Here is a 22,092-nt window from a genome sequence, read left to right on the forward strand (position 1 = left end):
AACGGCTATTAGCTTGATTTAGCTTGATTAAGGGTGTATTTGATTTCAAAATACTACAATTTCACATAAATTAAGAAAAATGTATAAAAATATGAGAGAGAATAAAGTTTTTCTATAGTATCCTTATCATGTATTGAAAATGATGAAATTTTTATTAATTAGAGGATAAAATTGAAAAAAGTGTATTAAAAATTGAAATGAATCATTTATTTTGGGACATCATTTTATTCTAAATGGATCACTTATTGTGGGACGGAGGGAGTAATAAGTATCGAACATAATAACATAGGATAATAAATATAAGTTTTTATTTTATAAAAAATAAGATATATATATATATATATATATATATATATATATATATATATATAGAGAGAGAGAGAGAGAGAGAGAGAGAGAGAGAGAGAGAGAGAGAGAGAGAGAGAGAGAGAGAGAGAGAGAGAGAGAGAGAGAGAGAGAGAGAGAGAGAGAGAGAGAGAGAGAGAGAGAGAGAGAGAGAGAGAGAGAGAGAGAGAGAGAGAGAGAGAGAGAGAGAGAGAGAGAGAGAGAAGTGTGTTATGTTTAAGTCAATGGCGGACCCAGAAATTTTAGAGAGTCTGGGCAAAAATTTTACACTATTTTTTTACTAATTTTACGCTCTGTTTCTACTAATTTTGCCCTTGATTTTGTCTAAAATTTTTTGCCCTTGATTTTGTCCAAAAATTTCGCACCCTATTTTTACAAATTTTGTCCAAAAATTTCGCACCCTATTTTTACAAATTTTGCCCTTAATTTTGTCTAAAAATTAATAATTTTGTCCTTGTCGTTGTCTAAAAATTGACTACTATGTGGGGGACTGGGGAGTATACAACAAAAGAAGGGTTGAGCCCGGGCACGCCCGGGCTCGCTGGGCTGTAGCTCCGCCCATGGTTTAAGTTAATCACAATTTAATCATGTGAAAATAAATTAAGATTTTATTTTATTATGATTAAATTATGACAAAAATTTATAAAGTCATATTTAATCAGTATTTAATAATATTAAATTTTATGTTTTTTTAGTCCACTAGAATGGACAAAATAGGCTATCCGCTCTTAAACGGATTACTCCTAGTGAACCTTGAAATTTTTAGGAATGGTTCAAAAAGACCATGTGTAATATGAACTCGAGAATTACTAGATCAGTCTTAGATAGACGTCGAATTATTCGATCCTAAATAGATTTTTAATAGGTTATTATAAAGGTGTGAATAGATTAAAGTTTTGGAAGATGGAATATCGAGGATAAATATTTATAATAAGTAGAAATATTACATTTTAATGAGATCTGTATGAGGGTAAAATGCAAAAAAATTAAAGTGAACGAATCATAAATCTTGGTGGAGAAGACTAAGTTTGAGGTGAAGATTTTTACTAGTGAGGATAGAGATTAGTAGGATGTTAAGGCTCCCATTTCTAGTTCTAATGAAGGGGAGGCTTCAGACAATCAGTTTTCTCATGTTAAAGTAAGGAGGGATTTCACCACCTTAATTATATAGCTATGTATATCATATTTATGATACTTTAAATTTGGATAAATGTTTTTAAGCTCGTAAAAATACAATCAAAGATGCATTTGAATGCAACGAGAGTTAGAATGAATTGAAGGAAGCAAATGATTAGACACATTCGTTGGAGAAGATCGATACTTGAGAGCTTATGAGACTACATAAAAGATAAAGAGTGGTAGGATTCAAGTGGATCTTCAATAAAAATAAAGGTATATTTAGGGATTAAAAATTGATTAAATGAAATCTTTTCACCGACGGTACTTATGGATATTTAAATCAAAAAATATTGAGTTGAAACAAATGGATATCAATACCACTTTTTACATGGATATTTTAAAGAGAAAACATACACAGTGTTGTGAAATTGAAAGGTTCATCCACACCGAGACTTCCTCGTTGTGAAAATATAACAATAATTTTATTTATGTATCATACCATGAATAGTGATGTGTGAGACAAAGAACAATGGAAATCATAATAGATAGGATTAAACAACAAAATAACCTACCAAACATTGTAAATAAATCCACAAGAAGCAATTGGAATATAAAAGACGAGGATACAAATATATTTTGTTATTATAAGGGAGAGAACGGCTTTATGATTCACAATAATTACAAATGAGTTATCAAGATTGTAGTCTCCCAGGCTCTCAATCTCTTCAACTCTCTATATATGAATCACAAAAACTTAAGGTATTTAAAAGTGTTTCTTAATCCCTTTAGATACCTCAACATGTCTTCCAAATTCCAATAACTCTAAGGAATTTATAACTTTTCCACTCTAAATATGAATACCACATGTTCCCTTTCTCTTTTGCCCTTAAATAACAAAAGTGATAGAGATATGTATCTATAATATCTTGAAACTATAATGGGGAAGATATCCAAAGTAGACCCAGAATAGGACCCATTATAGAATTGATCAACATATTGAACTTACCTGGTTCGAGACCTAAAAATTGCTTTTAACACCACTTCTATAAGACTGACGCATTGTTGCCGCCCCCGTTCAGACTTCAACATTTTCCCTTCAATCTTCGCTCAACCATAAGCCACCACATTATATCAAGTGACTATCTCCGCCACTATGACAAGCCATATTGTCAACAAATCCAAACCAAACAACCACAACGTGAATAAATATTAGTATGAATTGAAACAAATCCTAAGGAAATGGTAGCATCAGTTTTATGAATTTCTACTAAAGCATATTTTTGTGAGAAGTGGATATATTAATTTTGTATACATATTGAAGAGAAATGAGAAATTCATTCTTTACCTACTTCTACATATAGATAATATCTTGATTAAAAAAAATGTGGAAAGGAAGAGATCCATAAGATCTAGGAGACTTTGAAGGGAGAATATGAGATGAAAGATCTTAATGAAGTTACAAGGTTCCTAGGGATATTTGTTGGAGGCAACTCGAAAGGGGTCAATGAGGGAGCACTTTACTTGGGACACACCTTTGTGAAAGACACACCACATCTCCACCTAAAACCTTAAGGTGATAGGTGTGTGGGTTCTCTCATTTATAAAGTGTTCATTCTTCCATTTTCTAACCAATATGGGGCTTCTTCCTCACACTTGATTCTCAACACTCCCTCTCAAGTGTGAGTCTTACACAATACTCCCCCTCATGTGGAAGCTCTCTCTTCCACATACACTTGTACCACCGTTGACACTCAATGGAACACCTTCTACCCACCACCTGCGGGAAGTGTTTCGATACAAGTGAGTCGGTCCCTATCTCGAAACCAAAGGCTCATGATACCACTATTGGAGGCAACTCGAGGGGGTCAACGAGGGAGCACTTTACTTGGGACACACCTTTGTGAGAGACACACAACATCTCCACCTAAAACTTTAAGGTGATAGGTGTGTGGGTTCTCTCATTTATAAAGTGTTCATTCTTCCCTTTTCTAATGAATGTGGGACTTCTTCCTCACACTTGATTCTCAACAATAGTGTACATGATAAATCACAAAATTTGTGAATTATTATCATTTGAGTAACCATAATAAAGTAATAGAGGGATTAAGAATGCTCTATACAAAATTTGTTAATACTCTTTTTGTCATCACATTAAGCTATTAGTTATGCAAAGTCCTAAAATCATAGAAGAGAATAATATGGTGGAGAGGGATCCATATACAAGTTGGGATGGAAGCATCATGTAAAATATATTTTATAGTAGACCAAAACTAACTTGTGCAATTAATATAAGTTAACTAATGAAAATTTATGTCGAGTTCATTAAAAAGCTTTGAAGTGGGTGTTAACATATTTGAATGGTTCATTGAAAGGAGATCAAAGTACATGAAGGAAGCTCAGGAGAAATACGCTTTAGGGGACACTATATAATAAAGTTCCCTTGTTGAAGGGTTCAAAAAAATATGATTAAGAGGTATGATTTATAGTAATGGATTCCTCAATGATGTGTGAAGATACATTGTGATAGTTAAAGTGTAATTCATTTTGGCCAATCATTTAATGTATCAAACCGAAAAAACATATTGACACTCGTTATTAAATTATTTGAGTAATAATTGAGTGAAAAAATATTGTGATGGAGAAGGATTGTTTGGAAGATAATATGTATTCACAAAGTCTTTACCATAATCAAGGTTTAAGCAATATTTCAATCATTTTTGTCGAAGATTAATTCAACCTTAGAGAGAGAATCAATATGGTTGATGGATAAATTGAAATTACCATTAATTTAAGGGAAAGATGAACATATGTCGTTTTATGCCTTAAATTCTCTTTTATGAAGAAAATTATAGAAAGGCGTTAGGCTCTTTCTCATACGTACCCAAGGCACGTAGGATGGTGTTCTAGACACAAGAAATATTGTTTCTCAATGATTTAGCTTCTAAATTATGTGCGAGGAAGAGACCATAGTGTGTAAAAACCATGATTAATTGTTTTTCTACATTGTTCGTTGTTGCATTGTGTGTAAGGCGCGTGCGTGTTGTGTGAGGTACAACCTCAAGATCTAAACTATTTTAACTTGTTTTTTTCATTTTTGAAAATGAGGTTAACTTGTTTTTTTCATTTTTGAAAATGAGGTAATTTTTTAGAGAGAAAAGTTTGTAGAGGCAAAGAGATGGCTAGGTCAAGAAGGAAGTTAAAGGTCATTTTGAGAAGAAGTTTACCGAAGTAGACGACACTAGGCCTATTTTGGAAGGCATCTCTTTCGGTTGCTTGAATCTCTTGGAGAGGGAGGGGCTTGAGGCTCCTTTTACGGAGATGGAGATTAAGGAGGCAATTTGGAATTGTGAGGGATCGAAGAGTCCAGGGCCCGATGGATACACTTTCACATTTATAAAGAATTGTTGGGAGTTTGTGAAGAATGATTTTGTCAATTGTTTTTTGTGTTTTAGTAGATATGCTAAATTATCCAAGGCTATTACTTCCTCGTTTCTCACTTTGATACCTAAAAGACCTAATCCCTTGGGGCTTGATGATTATAGGCCAATTTGTTTAGTGGGGTGTATCTACAAAACAAATTTTAAACTATTGGCTTCTAGAATGAAAAAGGTGTTGAACTCGGTGGTGTCCAATTGTCAAAGCGCTTTCGTTCCGGGTAGGCAACTTTTGGACGAGGTTTTAGTTGCAAATGAGGTGTTGGATATGGCTAAGAAAGGAGGGAATAATTGCATTCTTTTTAAGGTGGATTTTGAAAAAGCTTACGATAACGTGTCTTGGGATTTCCTTAGACTTATGTTGAGGAAAATGGGGTTCGGCGATATTTGGTTAAAATGGATGGAGGCTTTGGTTTTTTCTAGTAAAATGTTGGTCCTTGTCAATGGTAGTCCCACGGAGGAATTTGTGGTGGAAAAAGGTTTACGTCAAGGCGACCCCTTAACACCGTTTCTTTTCGTCATAGTAGCGGAGGGTTTGAAGGGAATGGTTAGTAAGGCGGTGGAGATTGGAGAGTATGTGGGTTTTGATGTTAGAAGGGTGTGTAATGTGGAGTTATTACAATTTTCCGATGATACTCTTCTAATTGGGGAAGGGAGTTGGAAGCATATTTGGGCCATGAAAGCCATTTTAAGGGGTTTTGAGATAGTTTCGGGTCTTGGTATTAACTATCATAAGAGCAAACTCATAGGGGTTAATGTGAGAGATAACATCTTGGATTTCGCTTCTAATTTTTTGTCGTGTGATAGGGAGAATGATCATTTTACTTTCCTTGGGATTCCTATTGGAATTAATCCTAGAAGGATAGATTCTTGGGATTTTGTGTTGAAGAAAATCAAGTCTAGGCTTTTGGATTGGAAAAACCGGTTTCTTTTCTTTGGTGGTAGAATAACCCTTCTCAATTCGGTTCTGTGTAGTCTCTCGATCTTTTTACTCTCTTTTTACAAGGCTCCAAAGAAAGTGTTAAAAGAGATTTCAAGGTTGGAGAGTAATTTTCTTTGGGGTGGATTGGTAGATAAGAGGAAAATTCATTGGGTTAGTTGGAGGAATGTGTGTCTTCCTCGTGAGAAGGGTGGTTTAGGGATCCGTAGAATAAGAGACTTTAATATTGCTTTGTTGAACAAATGGAGATGGAGAATTATGGTTGGATCGGATGATTTATGGCTTAAGGTTCTTAAAGCAAGATATGTGAATATTAATACAATGGTGGTTGCTAACGATGTGGAAGAGTTCAAGAGAGGTACTAAATCTTTTTGGTGGGCGGATATTTTATTTTGCAAAATAGTTATCACGAGGACTTGTTTGTAGATAATTGTAGATTTACAATTGGTGATGGTTTTAACACTTCTTTTTGGCATGGTAATTGGGTTGATGATAATTGTTTACAAATTTTATTTCCGGAGGCTTACTAGCTTTCGGCTTTGTAATTTCTTTCCGTGGCTAGAATGGGCGGGTGGAGTAATGGAAGGTGGCAGTTGGGAGACTGCGGTATCCGGTCTAACAGCAGCCCCTTTGCTGTTCGTGTTTTACAGCAGCTGCTGCTGTTCTTGGACGGTGTGCAGCCGGAGGTGGGGAAGTCGGACAAAGTTGGTTGGAGCTTGGAGGCGGATCGCAACTTTACGGTACGTAGTTGTTATAATATTTCTAATTTCTTCCATCTTCCGAGAGGCCCGGACCATGATTTTGATTGTGTTTATTCTATGATTTGGAAAGTGGAAGTTCCTCTAAAAATTAAGGCTTTTGGATGGAGGTGTCTCATTAATAGATTACCTACTAAGGATCTTCTTATGTCTAGAGGTGTTTTATTGTCTCCCTCGGATATTTGTGATCTTTGTGGGACGGTAAGCGAATCCTTGATTCACTCTTTATTTTCTTGTGGTGTTTCCGCTTTGGTTTGGAAGAATATTGCCTCGTGGATAGGTTTTCTAGATTATAAGTTCGAAAGTATCGGGCGGAGTTTTTTGGATTGGTTTGCTTTTTGTAAATCTAGAAAGATGAAGATTGGTAGGGGGGGGTTATTGTGGTTGGCTATTTGTTGGTCTCTTTGGAAGTTTAGAAATGGAATTATTTTTCGGAACGCCGTTTGGAGTCTTTCCGACATTGTGTGGAGCATTAAAGAGTTAGTGTGGAGATGGTCGTTTATCGGGAAAATTTTACTCGGACCAATTATAATTTCTATGAATTTTACAAATCTCCGTTGTTGTATCTTTCATAGGGTGTATTTTGTAACACCCCATATTTTACATTTATTAATTTAATTGGAGTTTAAATTAATTCTTGGATTATTGGTATTTTTATTGGAATTATTGGGAAATTAAAAAATGTTAGTCGTTGGGCTAAATGGTGGTGTTAGTAATGTGGGGGTGCTAAGTGAGTGAGCCCATTACTAATTTATTTTATGTTTTCATAAAATAAAGGAATTGTGAAAAAGGGGAAATTAGAAGCAAAAGGGCAAAGTCTGAGAAACAGAGAATATACGTGAAAAGGAGAAGAGGAAGAAGATGACCTTCGAAGATTCAAATCAAAGGTAAGGGGGGACTCTTCGGGTTAGTGATTATTATATAATCAGGGGTAGTGAATTGATTAGGATTGTTGTTTGATTCGATTGCATGTTTTGGTTTTTGGGGATTTAGGTTGTTTATGTTGATTTGATGCAATTGATGAATTTGATGAGTGGTTTGGTGTTAAATGACTTCTAAACGTGTTATAATTGTGTTATAATATGTTATTTGATGATGTTTTTGGTATGAGACTGTTTTGGTGCGATTTGGATGAAATTGGGAGGAGAAACTTGTTGAAATCGCAGAAAAATTCTGCATCTGCGATGAATGCGTCGACCTAAGCGTCAGGATGCGTCGACCTAAGTATCAGTTTGCGTCGACCTGGGTGAAAGCATGCGTCGACCTATAGGGTCAGCGTGCGCATACCCGACGGTGACAGAAAACCAATGCGTCGACCTGAAGGGGGGTTTGCGTCGACGCATGGCAGCAAATTTTTGACAGATTTTCTAAAGGCCATAACTTTCAAACCGTTTATCCGTTTTGAGCGCCGTTTTGAGCATTGCGAAGCTAAGTTAAAGCTTTATGTGATGAGTTGATGAAATGGATAGTAGTCCTATTTGATTTTAAATGGTGATTTAATTTAATTAATGGACTATATCATTGTGTACATATATATGGGAATGTAACAATGTGTTGTTGAGGTGGTGTAGCCACTTGGACTTCATTTTGATTTGGGTGTTGTTTTGACATGAATATATGTGGTGTAATTGAATAATGATGATGATAGAATTGAATACATGTCGATATAATTATGTGTGATATAATTGTGGATGGTGTTGGAATCGAATATATCATTCGGTGTTGCTTTTGGTGAGTTATTGGTGATGGTATTGTTCATTTTGGTCCAGTGGTGATGTTGTGACAACATGATTATAATGTTGATAATGTGTGTATAATATGAACATGTGGTGATTGATTTGATCGTATGATGATGATTGATTTGTTTTGAATGATGCATGATACATGTACATACTTGTTGGTGATAACTATGTTAAGTTATGTGAGACGATGTTATTCATCGGATCAGTGATGTTGTAAGTATGTCATATGTGTGCATTCATTCATACGCATTTTGGTGATGGATCCCGGTGATGTTGTGGATCAGATGGTGGGCATAATTCCCATTGTGCGGAATTTGTGCCGGTTGGACTGTATCTAGATGATGAAAGATCAGTTGGATGGGTTTAGCCCATGTATGGTACCACATGCATAGTGTCAGTTCATTCATGTGCATGATAATATAGTATGATTAAATGATTGTGTATTATACTTGGTGATGTGTTTCATTTTGGTGTGTGATCAGTTGTTATAAATCTGAATACATGTTGTGATTGGGTGAATGATAATGCTATTAGGGGTGTTCGCGGTGCGGTTTGGTTCGGTTTTGAGCATAAAAGTCATCCTAACCGCGAGATAAAAATGCATGCGGTTCAGTTTGGTTCGGTTGATTTTTAAAAAGTCATCCAAACCAAACCAAACCAAACCAATGCGGTTAGGATCGGTTTGGTTGACTGCGGTTTACACTATAAAATAAAAATGTACTGAAATAAAAAGAAAAAGGAAAGTAATTCAATATCAATATAATATATAATATTATACCATACAAAAGAAATTATATTACAAGAACAGTAGAGAACTAAAATTACATTATAAATGAAATACATGTAGAGAATTATATATATATATATATATATATATATATATATATATATATATATATATATATAAAATACAAAAACTAAGAGGATTATGCCAAAACTTAAGTTAATAAATTAATTATTAAAATTCAAAACGTTAGATGTGGCCGTGTGCAATTGAATTTGGAAAGATAATAAATTAATTATAAAAATTTAAAACTTAAGTTAAATATGCGGTTTGGTTCGGTTCCATTCGGTTTCGTGAAATAAAAACCGCAAACCAAACCAAACCGTGCGGTTCAGTCCAAAAACCATCCAAAATCATCCAAACCAAACGCGATTTTTTGCGGTTTCGGTTTGGATTGGTTCGATTTGCGGTTTTGCTTTTGGATTGGTTCGGATACGATCACCCCTAAATGCTATGATGTCTTATTACTTATGACTGTATAATACTTATTAATTTCGAATGAGACTCACCCTTACATGTTGACGTTTTCAGATTGAGGAGTAGCAGCATTAGTGCTTGGGGAGGATGACTCGTAGAGTTTATCCGTTATGTTGGGTCGTGTCGGTCATGCTCTGGTCTTGTAACACTGGGGAACGATAGATTTAGAGTTTTAAGAGATTACTCTATTTTATTTGGTGTTGAATTATATTTCCCTTGGTTGTACTGACGATGTTTCGTATTCCGCTGTGATAAACATGATTATGTTTTGGCAAATCGTTTTCTAATAAAGCACGGCTTTGACCATAGTTGGTTTATTTGTTTTAAATAATTGTTTTTTTTAGTAAGCAAGTGATAACATTAATGAAAAGGAGAACAATGGGTTCTCCAAACCTTACAAGCGGAAGCGGGAAAAGACCCGAACAAAAGGAAAATTACATACCAACTACTACAACGAGAGGAAAAACAAAGGATCCGAAACGAACTCGTAATAGGAGAAATTGGGATGTGTAATTTTGCCGCAAAACATCCACCTCCAAGCTAAAGCTTTAATATTCCAAATTATATCATTAATACTCCACCTATCCTTCCGAAAATGCACCCCATTTCTAAGAGTCCAAAGGGTCCAAACGCAAGCGAGCCAAATCATTCCCTCCTTTCCTTTTGACACTTTCTTCAAACGGAAAAAATTATGCCAATCCAAAAAATTAGTTTTGCAATCTTCCTCATCCTTCTCCTTTTTTTCCACCCAACCGGCTACTTCCTGCCACACCTTCTTGGCCACCCTACAAGAAAAAAAGAAATGCCTCATATTCTCCCCACAATTGTCACAAAGAATACAATTAAGACTATCCACGGGAATTGCCATACCACGTCTCACCAAAAGATCTAAAGTAGGTAGTCTATTTCTAAAAAGTCTCCATCCAAACGCCTTCACTTTAAAAAGAACTTCCGCTTTCCAAAGAAACTCAAACGCCTCATGATTTTTATCAAAAGGACCATGAGGAGTCCGAACACGCCTAATATACTCGTAACAAGAAGCCACCGAGTATTCCGGACCCTTATCTGCCTTTCCCATCCACTCTACGACATCCTTTCCCTCCTTCAAAGCTCCATAATCCTCCAACCGGCTCTTAAGAGCTCCATACAAACTATCGGCCCCTTCATCCCCCAACGCCCCTTCTTTCACACCTAAATCCCCCCATTTCCAAATACCCTCTTCCCAACCTCCCATTGCCGCAACCGAAACCTTCTTCAAGCAAGATTTTCCATAGATAACCGAAAAGACCTCTCTAAGGGGTCTCTCTTCCAACCAAGAGGATTCCCAAAAAGGAGTGGAAAAACCGTTGTGCACTTTAAATCTACACTTGTCAACAATTGGATCAAACAAGGAAAAAGAATTAGCTTTAACTAAGTCCTTCCACCAAATGGAACAATTGGAGGAAAATTTATTCCCTCTTCCATCATCACAAACAATAGGGTTTAAATCACCATATCTCGATTTCAAAACTTTGTACCATAAAGAATTGCCACCTTCAAGAATTCTCCATCTCCATTTGCAAAGGAGAGCATAATTGAACAACTTGATATTTTTCACCCCTAAACCTCCATCCTCTAAAGGCAAGTTAACATCGCTCCATTTCACCCAATGAATTTTCCTTTTATCCTCCACTCCTCCCCAAAGAAATTTGTTTTTAATACTAGTAAAATACTTTACCACTCTAGACGGAACTTTGTAGAAGGACATGGTGAAGATAGCTAAGGAACTAAGAACGGACTTTAAGAGAGTAATTCTTCCACCTAAATTCAAAAAACGATTTGTCCATACATCCAATCTACTCTTCATTTTAGCCACAAGAGGATTCCAAGTAGATTCCTTCCTCGGGTTGTAACCAATCGGTATACCAAGAAATTGAAAGTTAGACTCTTCTAACTTGCAAGAAAGGAAGTGAGAAGCGGCCTCCAAAAAGTTGGTATTAGAGTTAATCCCAATTAATTTACTTTTATGGAAATTAATGCCTAATCCCGAAACAATTTCGAAAGCCCTAAGAACCACTTTCAAAGCACGAACATGTTTCCAACTCCCTTCCCCCATGATCAAAGTATCGTCCGCGAATTGAAGGATGTCCACACTACAACTATCATTTAAAGTGAAATTTTGTAACTCTCCAATATGAATAGATTCCTTCACAAGACCCGTTAATCCTTCCGCCACCAACACAAAAAGGAAAGGAGAAAGAGGATCTCCTTGCCTCAAACCCTTATGAACCGAGAACTCCCTTGAAGGGCTTCCGTTCACAAGCACCGACATCTTACTACTAAAGATTAACAACTCCATCCACCTCATCCATTTGTCACCGAATCCCATCCTTTTTAACATGTATCTTAAGAAATTCCAATTAACCTTGTCATAGGCCTTCTCAAAATCAACCTTGAAAAGAAGACAATTTTTCCCTCTTTTCTAGCAAAATCCACCACCTCATTCGCCACCAAAACCCCGTCCAACAATTGTCTACCGGGAACAAAAGCACTTTGGGAATTAGAAATAATCGAATCAAGCACCCCTTTTAATCTACCCGCCAAAAGCTTAGCCACCACCTTGTACATGCATCCAACTAGGCAAATAGGTCTATAATCGTTTAAACTCAAGGGATTTTTGCATTTTGGGATAAGAGTGAGGAAAGAAGAACACACCGCCCTAGAGATAAATTTCCCTTCAAAGAAAGACTTGAAGAAATTATTGAAATCTTCCTAGATAATATGCCAACACTTCTTTAAGAACAAAAAAGAAAATCCATCCGGACCCGGACTTTTGTCCCCCCCCCACAATTCCACACCGCCTCCTTTAATTCTTTTTCGAGAAAAGGTTTTTCAATCTCCGAAGCTACACCTCCACTAATGGATCTAAAGTGAATTCCATCCAAAGTCGGTCTCACCATATCGGCTTCAAAAAACCTATCATTGAAATGGTTGAAAACCGCTTCCCTTACTTCTACCACCGTCTCAACCATCCTCCCCTCATGATTTAATGGCCCTAAGTGATTCATCCTTCTTCTTTGTTTCAAAATTTTGCGGAAAAAGCTACTATTGTTGTCTCCTTCTTTGAGCAACTTCACTCTAGATTTTTGTAAAAGCATGCTTTCCTTTAACCTTAAGTTCTTCCAAAATCTACCACAAGCTTCTCTTCTCAAACACATATTCTCTTCAAATTTAGCAATATCATCCTCCGTTAACATTTCATCGGCCAAGTTCATCTCTCGAACCCCATCCTCCATCTCCAACTCAATCCTCCCAAACACCTCCTTATTCCACCTTTTAAGTTTGTCTTTTAAAAGCCGAAGCTTTTATTTTAAAACGAAATCACCTCTTCCCTCTATCTTCATACTCTTCCACTCTTCCTCCACAAACAACATGAAAGACTCCAAAGTGAACCACTCATTGTTGAATCTAAATGGTTTAGGCCCCCAATTCACCTTGTCCGACTTCACCCAAATAGGGCAATGATCAGAAATATCACGATCTCCAATAAGTTGGCCAATCACCTTCCATCTACTCACAACTTTACTAGATAAAAGGAACCGATCAATTCTACTCTTTGATTTGCCGTCGCCACTAAACCAAGAAAATTTCTTCCCTTTGCACGGAATATCCACCAAAAGAGTCTTATCAATGAATTCCGCAAATAATTTCATCTCTCTTTGATTCTCCCCAACCGCCCTACCTCTTCTTTCTCCCCCGTTTTTAATAGCATTAAAATCACCTCCTAAGATCCATTCCCCATCTTTGAATTTCTCCATCAAACCAAGAAGATCATTCCACAAAGCTTTCTTTTTTCTATTCTCACAAGGAGAATACACATTCACCACATAATATAAATTATTATTCCAAGACACTTTGACTCCCAAAAAACCGTCCCCTTTAAAACTATTCACAACATCAACAACATCCGATTTTCACAAAGTTAGAATTCCCCCCGAACGCCCCAAAGAATTGGAAAAAGAATACCCCACCTCCGAATCTCTCCAAAAACTTTTGGCCGTCACATCATCCATACTAGTAATTTTAGTTTCTTGTATTAAGAAAATATCCGCTTTACCCTTCTTAATCAATGACGAAATTCTCCTTCTCTTGAGAACATTCATCCCCCCTCTAATATTCAAGGAGCCAATAATCATTAAGTACCTTTGATTATCTCCTTCCTTACCTTCCCTTCTTTGTCCTTATCTCTTTCCAAATCCTCAATTCTACTAAGAAGTTTGCTACGCCCTTCCTCCTCCACAACACCCAATGTCATTATAGCCGACCATATCTTGTCGGGATCATCATTTTTCAAAAACTCCCATTGTCTTAAGTTACTTCTTCTTATGTCTGAATCTTCCTCTTGAGTGCCATAAACCATAGAGATCGAACCACTTTTTTGGCCCCCACCTTCTAAATGAATAAACTTTTCTAAAGAGCCCTTCTTGATACCCTCACTCACCTTCTCCAACTTGCTCCTTCTTTTTGATTTTTTTATCTCCTTACCTAAACCTCCCACACCATTCAAACACTTCATTCTGATTTTCTTCTTCCCTCCTTTGCCCTTCTCCTCTACAGAACCATTTAACTCCGATTTACCACTTCTTTCATGCGCCCCCTGCCTCCTAATAATTCACGAACCAACCTGAGCCGGCATAATGCCCCATCAAAATTCCCACAATCAGCATTGCTATTAACTTCCCCACCTCCCTCTACCGTCTGTGGCACCGATACCGAATCAGAAATCGCATCAGTGCACTCTAGAAATCCGTCAGTCCCCATCAACTCGTTGCTACGCCCCACGCCAGTAACAGGGGACGCCGCCTCCTTACCTTTCGGTCCAACAGAAACCCTCACCGCTGTCTTCCCCGAGTCACCGAAACCACCTAACACAGAGTCCCTGCACACACCACCCCTTATCCCCGAACCAGAAGAAGGCGGAACAGAAAGTTCATGAGAAACAGGGCATAAAACAGGGCCATTTTTGCTAACACTAACATAAGAAGAAAACTGTCTAATGCTTTTCTCAGAAGAATCAGAATTAGATACTAAGTCACGGTCGAAACTATCGTTATCAGATTCAGAGGAATCTATCTCAGAAGAAGAAGCAGATATAGGTTTACCTGGAGAAAGTCTGAACTGACCCATCGCGTCCTCCCTAATGGAAAGCTTGAAGGTGCGACCATTAATCAAGACATGAATAGAGTCCGGAAACTTGAGATGAACTGGAAATTTCAGCAGAACTCTTGCAACATCAAGGACGTTACCTTCCGCCGTCTTCTCATCTATGCAAGAGAACGATCCCCAAACCTCCGCCAAAGAGATGAAGAAATCTGGATGCCATGCTATAGCAGGGATGCCGTAAACCCTCACCTACGCATCTCTGTAATTGTCAATTGAAGCTGCCTCCCACTTCTTGACTTCACTAAACCAAGGACTCCACCAACATTCCCTCGATTCCAGAAAATCCCCAATGTATCCTTCTTCTAATTCCTCCATCAGACATAAATTCCCTCCTAGCGGAGAGATCTTAACTGCGTGAATACCTTCCATCTCCAAATGAACTTGGATGTTGTAAGCAGCACCTGGTAAAATTGTCTTGCCCACAAAAGCCTTCTGAAACCTCCTTTTTTGTTCTTCAGAGGGAGTGAATGAAAGAACCGCCTTGGAATCTAACTCCTCTGCGACCTCCGCCCTGGAACCCATCACAATGTCAGCAAAAGAGCGATTATCTCTACGAGCCCCCCCCCCCCCCCCTTTGCAAACTTGCCCTCAAACTTCCTCTCTGCAAATCCGCCTCTGTCTTCCCCAACCCCATTTTTAGAATACGACATCTTTCCTCTAAAATTATCCTCTCCCCTCGTAAATCTGGGCAGGTTCACGTGTATTTTCTTCCCTAAAATCATGATGTTGTCGAGTCGAACCGCTAGCATTCTACCATCCTCCACTTCAGCAAACCTTGCGAACCCAAAACGTTTGCCTATACCATTCCTTTTGGGCGAAATAGAAACTTCCACCACCGAACCTTCACACCCAAACAGTTAAAACAAATCCCTAGCTGAATAGGAATCCGGGAACTCAGAGACGTAAAAGGATGTTAATACCGCCGCCTTCCCCTCCCTTCGCGATTTGTACCCCCCTCCCCATGGGAAAGTGTCCCACGTCGGAAGCGAAACTCTTCACCCTTACGATGCGAGACTCTCCTCCATCCATTATCGCCGTGGCCGGAATCTGCTATTACCATGAACAGAGAATGTATACCCTAACTCTCTCCTAGAGATAAGTTAGAGCGACATTTTAGAGAGAGAAAATTTATGACTCCGTCAACTGTTTTAAATAATTGTGGCACCCTTGTGTTTATGTTTTTACTCTGAATTATTTTATTAATTTCCGCGGGGTTTAGAAGGGTGTTACATATTTGGCATGTAATTTTTCTTTTTAGGGGTGCTCCGTATTGCCTCTATCTTTTGTAATCCTTTTGATAGAACATTTTGTTCTTTAATGAAATCTTGATTAAGAAAAAAGCTTAATAATCTTTGTATATTATCTAAAGTTAGGAAACACTTCTAAACTTATTGAAATTGAGGGATTCATGTATTGAGAAGGAAATTGATTACATCACAAATGAGATAGTAAATATATGTGTTAATAAATTTAGAGAGTTATTTTCTCATAACTCATGTCTAGTATTTTGTTGAAACTCTTGATTGGTAGTAGATAAGATAACCTATTTCTCATCTAATTGGGTACTCCCTCCGTTTTTTATTATAAGTCGTTTTGGAAAAATATTTTGTATTTAAATATAAGTCGTTTTACAATTCCAATGAATAATTAATGCTGTTTTTCCTATTATATCCTTAAATATTTATTATTCTTTCTCCTTTCAATTATATAAATTTATCTTCCACATGTCATTAATGAAGAATAATTTTGTAAAAACCTTCATAATTTCTCATTTTCATACAACAATTATTATTTTTCTTAATCTGTGTGAAAAGTCTAAAACGACTTATAATAAAAAACGGAGGGAGTAAGTAATTTTATGCGTTGGTTTTCATCCTTAGTAATTATTTTTAATTGGTTGAGAGTCAAATCTCCCAAAAAAAATTTTAATATATAATTCTATACTTTTGTGAATGAAAACTACTTGTATTTCTTCAACTACTTGCCCACTCCTCCAAGTCTTTAATTTTAATTTATTTTAGTTGAATAACAAGCAAAACAAATCAAAACTCCAGTCCTAATAGCTGGATTCGTTATATGCAAGAACAAATAGTTAAAAGACAATTTATTAAAAAAATTAATTAAAAAGGACAAGATGACTAATGACTATGAATAGAGTTGACTCTAACAACCTCAATTATGCAAAGATTGTATAGTATTATTTTTGTTTTATCCTTTTCTTATCATCTACAACTTGAACCTTTCATAAATTAATGACTAAGTTGCAATTTTTTAAGTCAAGTCAACAAAACATGTATCCACACCAATGTATTATGTATATATCATAACATCTTCTAATCACTCAGTTCCAAAGCAGAAGACAAATACGAAGAACAACCTTTGTTTGTTTCCAATCACAAAACAAAAAAAGCAAAAAGTTTCTGTTTGTTTCAATTAAGGAAGGATGAAGGTTTGATTACTTAGATAATTATTTTTTTGAGTTTTTCTTTTCTTTATATTTTTGTTTTTCTTTATGGTAATTTTTTTTAACATAGTATATTTGTAAAATGGCAAATACAGCAAAAAATAGTTATAAAGTTGCAAATGGACTGTGAGAAATGCAGAAACAAAGCCCTAAAAACTGCTGCTGAGGTCACAGGTATTCATCATGTCAATCCCTTTATTTGTTTGCAAATTGCATGGTGATTTTGTATGCATATTCATTTTAAAAATACCAAAGAAACGTAAATATTACTATCCCTAGTGATTTTGTTGATTTAATACTATTTTTTTAATTGATTGAAAAAATATTATTATTTTTTTATATTTTTCTCTAGTTGTATATTTACTTAATTAAGCTAACTCAAATGAGATATTTTAGTAGAGCATTGATTTAGAACTCTTGTGAAAGAATTGATACAAAATGTCCACACACAAAGTCTTAAGAACAAAAATAAATAATCACTATAAGAAAAAGGATTAAAAAATGAAATAATGGATGGAATTAAAAAAAAAAAAATTGTTTTCAATTTATGTCTTTAATATTTATTGATGAAATTAATGAATAAAATATTATCATTTTCTTGGTGTGCTTAAATTTAATGGAAAAGTCAACTTTTTCAATAGTAAATCACAATTTGTGTTATTTAAACATCAAAAATTTCACATGTCCTTTACACTATGTATTTACTTAATGTATCTCTTTACTTTTTATCTTCTACACACTTCACATATTATTTAACATCTAAGTAAATATTTTCAGTATTATCCGTTTCGCTTCCACTTTAACGACAACTTTATTAATTAAAATAAAATAAATATTTGTGTTTATAAATTTTTATATTTCATTTTTTTTATAGCATCAAATATAAATAATTAAATAAAATACATAAATTAATATTTTGGCCAGGGTCATTTTTTGTTTGCATTCCTACAACTATTTTTATGTCCTAACATTATTTTCCAATCACAAGTATATACTAGACTTAGCTATTGCTTCTAAAGTTGTTATGACTTATATAATCAAAAATTATAACACATGCATATATATAGGTGTGACATCAGTTTCATTGGAAGGAGATGACAAAGACAAGGTATCTGTAACCGGTGATAATGTAAACACAATTTGCTTAGCCAACCAGCTAAAGAAGAAATTCAAAAATGTCATAATTCTAAGTGTGGAAGAAGTGAAAAAGAAAACCGAAGAAGAAAAGAAAAAGGAAGAGGAGAAGAAAAAAGAAGAGGAAAAGAAAAAAATGATGGAAGCATGCCGTGCTGTTTTGAAAGGCTGTTGCATCAAGTGTCAAAGCAAGAGTTGTAGTGGTAAGTGTAACTCATGCACAAAATGTTCAAGTCCAAAGTGTGATGGAATGCTTTGTGTCACTATTTGCTTTGAGTGTGAAAATCCAAAGAGTTGTTGTGAGTGTAAGCCAATTGTTAATTGCTCAAATTGTGATCACAAGAAGTGTGATGGTGGTTGCAAATCTAAGAAGCCTCCTTCACCATGCCCTCAACAATGTCCTCCATGGTGCACATGTTATAAGTGTTGTGCTCGATACCAATACCAACCTTGTTACAACCCTTGTCCACCTTATTATTGCCCGATTGGTTACGAGTCAAACTCCGATAATTGCTCCATCATGTAATATCATATTTACACATATTTGAATCTGCATATTCGTGCAGATGTGATACGGGATTACAGTAATATAGACTATTAAATTTATAGAGAAAAATTTCATTTCTCAAAATTTTATAGTCTTTACTGTTTTTATATCGTATCACATCTGCAAAAGGAATCTTTAGACCATATCCATAAGTAAAGGACTATGGCTTAAATAAAATTTGCAAGTATGGTCTTATTATAAGTTATTTGTATACTTGTATACAATATTCATAGAAAAATAAAAAATAAAATAGTGACAAGATTATGAGATGAAAAATAAGAAATTTATTTGTCTAATTCTATCACTAAATTTAGTGATTAAAGAATTAGTAATGAATTTCATTTTTTAATCTCAAATTTTGGTTACTAATTTTATTTTCAGTCCTACCTAGAGGATTAAGGAAGGTGTTATTTGGTTTGTTTGTATTCATTTATCATGTAATTTTCTGAAGATGCTTTGTTATTTTATTTCTGTTTGAGCTAGATTTAATTGTATATCTTTCATATTCTCTCTCATATCAATAATAAGAATAAACTTTGTTTTCAAGCAATTGTTTTATTGAGTAATGCACAGCACTTCTTTCAAAGAGTGATGAAGTGATTTGAGAGAAAAATATAAGAATGGGAGAAGATAAGACGTGTATTAAAAAAAACGTACTACGTACTTTGATTCGAATAATATTGTATAATATATCGGTCCACATTTTTGCTAAATGATTAGTTCGGTAGAATTAATATTAATTATAAAGTTCATAAAGATATTAAAATATAAATTATTATAATATAATGTAACTCATTGAAGAGTCAAGGCATGATCATTAACTTTACACGATTTGCATTAAATATGATTATAATTTTTTTTTGACAATTTAAATATGATTATAATGAATATATATAAACTTTTAATTATTGTATTTTTAGATAGACATTGATTGTACTTACTACTTATGTGAAAAATAATCCATTTATTCTAAATACTATTACACGTTATCATCGCATAATTTTCTTTTCCTTCTACGGCATCGGTGTAGAAGATCATTTCTTGGAGGCAGCATCACAATTCTTCTGCTGTAAGGTTGACAAGATCCCATTCAAATTCTTGGGTATTGTGGTTGGAGGGAATCATAGAAGATTGCATTTCTGGAAACCGGTGGTTAATGGCGTGAGGAAGAAATTGTCAACTTGGAAGGGGAGATTTCTTTCGATGGGAGGAAGGATAACTTTGATCAATTCTGTTCTAGCTAATATTCCAGTTTACTACTTATCTTTCTTCAAAGTTCCGGCCAAAATAATCCATGAACTAACTAGTATACAAAGGAATTTCCTATGGAATGGATCGGCGGATAAAGGGGGAATCTCATGGATTAATTGGAACGACGTTTGCAAAGCTAAATTAGATGGTGGCTTGGGAATCAAGGACTTAGAGCTGTTCAACGCAGCTTTGCTGGGCAAGTGGATTTGGCGTTGTCTAACGGAGGAACATTCATTATGGCACAAGTTATTGCAACAACGTTACGGTTCAATGTTTAGAAGACTGGTCTTTGATGAAGGGAATAGGAAATCGAAGAAAGAATCATTGTGGTTGAGAGATCTCTTAAAGTTAAATTCCGACAATGCCGACTCGAATGCAGCAGGTATTTCAAAGCTATTTCACTGGAAACTTGGTAAGGGAGACCGCATTCCTTTTTGGTTTGGAAGGTGGTTAGGAGCAGAGCCACTCTGTGCTGCCTTCCCCAACATTTTCGATGCTGTGGAGAATCCAAAAGCAGCTGTGGAGGAACTTGGAAACTGGACTGATTCGGTGTGGCATTGGGACATCCATACGGCGCTGATTATGAATCACGGAGTTGAACATTCTGAAATTGCAGACTTGGAAGCTCTTCTCGCGGGCATTTCTTTGAATTCAGCCACATTAGACAAACCATGCTGGCCTTGGGATAGCTGTGGTTATTTTTCCGTCAAATCCTGTTATGCGAAACTCTTGCAGGGGCAGGATGCTTCCCCCATAGATCCTTCTTACAAAAGTTGTCTTAATGTTGTTTGGGACTTGCTCATTCCGCAAAAGGTGAAATTGTTTGGCTGGAGGTTGTTGCAAAACAGACTCGCAACTCGGGATCAACTGATTCGGCGACGTATTTTGGAGGGAGACGACAACTGCAGGTGTCCTTTGTGCAATTCTGCAGCTGAAAGCAGTGAGCACTTGTTCTTGAGATGCAATTGGTCTGTTCGTATCTGGGCGGACATTTGGGGTTGGCTTGGCATTCGGCCGCTGCGGAACAACGCTAGCACAAACTGTAGGTCTCATTTTCTCTCTACTTTTCATGCTTTAAACAACAAGGTTGGCAAGGGTAGGGAAGTTTCGGTTTGGCTGGCTACGTGTTGGTGCTTATGGAATGCTAGAAACGGTATTATCTTCAACAATGAAACTCTGGACATCGATGAAATACTGTTCAATTTTTATGAATGGTTTAAAAACCCTTTGGATTTCTTGTAAAGTTGGTTGTATTTTGCCTTTTGTAGGTTCTTGGCTAATGCCTCTCTCTTGTATTTGGGTTTGAGTTTCCCTTGAACTCTATTTGAATACAATTGTTGCTTATAAAAAAAAAAGAAATCTTTCGAGTGTTGATTGCCCTGCAAAGCCTTTACAACAATAAACTCATTCAATAATTGAACATTTGGTAATTTGGTATTATTGTGGTAGCTAGTGAGGAATGCTTACACCCATGGACTCGTAACATGTAAACATTACACACATGTAAATTACATAATTCTAGATTAGAACGAATTCGCGTATTAAGAAAAAATAGATGAAAACTATGCATAATTTATTTTAATGACAAAATAATATGTTAATAAAGAAAGAGGTAAAAATACATGTAGGCACGATAGCTTGGATGCATGGTACTCGGAGTTTTTCGTTTTTTTTGGCGGAGACATGGGCTCGTTTACTTGCATCGTTGAAAAAACAGCTGAAGGCAAGGTGTTCGATGTTGCTGGTATTCTTCTTAAAGTTCCTCTGCATTTCAGTATTCCGGATTTTGTTCACGTCAACATTGATGGTTGTATCTTCAAGCTATTGATTAGGGAAGATGTTATGGATCAATTCAGGATAAGTCCAGGTAATTCTAATTCCTCTTCTACTAATGT

General features: G+C 35.9%; 1 protein-coding gene across 1 annotated transcript; it reads left to right on the forward strand.

Moving 5' to 3' along the window:
• The first annotated feature begins 17,059 nt into the window (after positions 1-17,059).
• LOC131598751 (uncharacterized) lies at positions 17,060-19,492 on the forward strand. The gene is made up of 3 exons (XM_058871326.1): positions 17,060-17,250; positions 17,361-17,439; positions 18,333-19,492. The coding sequence occupies exons 1-3, from the start codon at positions 17,245-17,247 to the stop codon at positions 18,923-18,925; spliced, it is 678 nt and encodes a 225-aa protein (XP_058727309.1). The 5' UTR covers positions 17,060-17,244; the 3' UTR covers positions 18,926-19,492.
• Positions 19,493-22,092: the final 2,600 nt, after the last annotated feature.

Source organism: Vicia villosa, linkage group LG4 (genome assembly GCF_029867415.1).
Source record: "Vicia villosa cultivar HV-30 ecotype Madison, WI linkage group LG4, Vvil1.0, whole genome shotgun sequence".
Taxonomy (NCBI): Eukaryota; Viridiplantae; Streptophyta; class Magnoliopsida; order Fabales; family Fabaceae; genus Vicia; species Vicia villosa.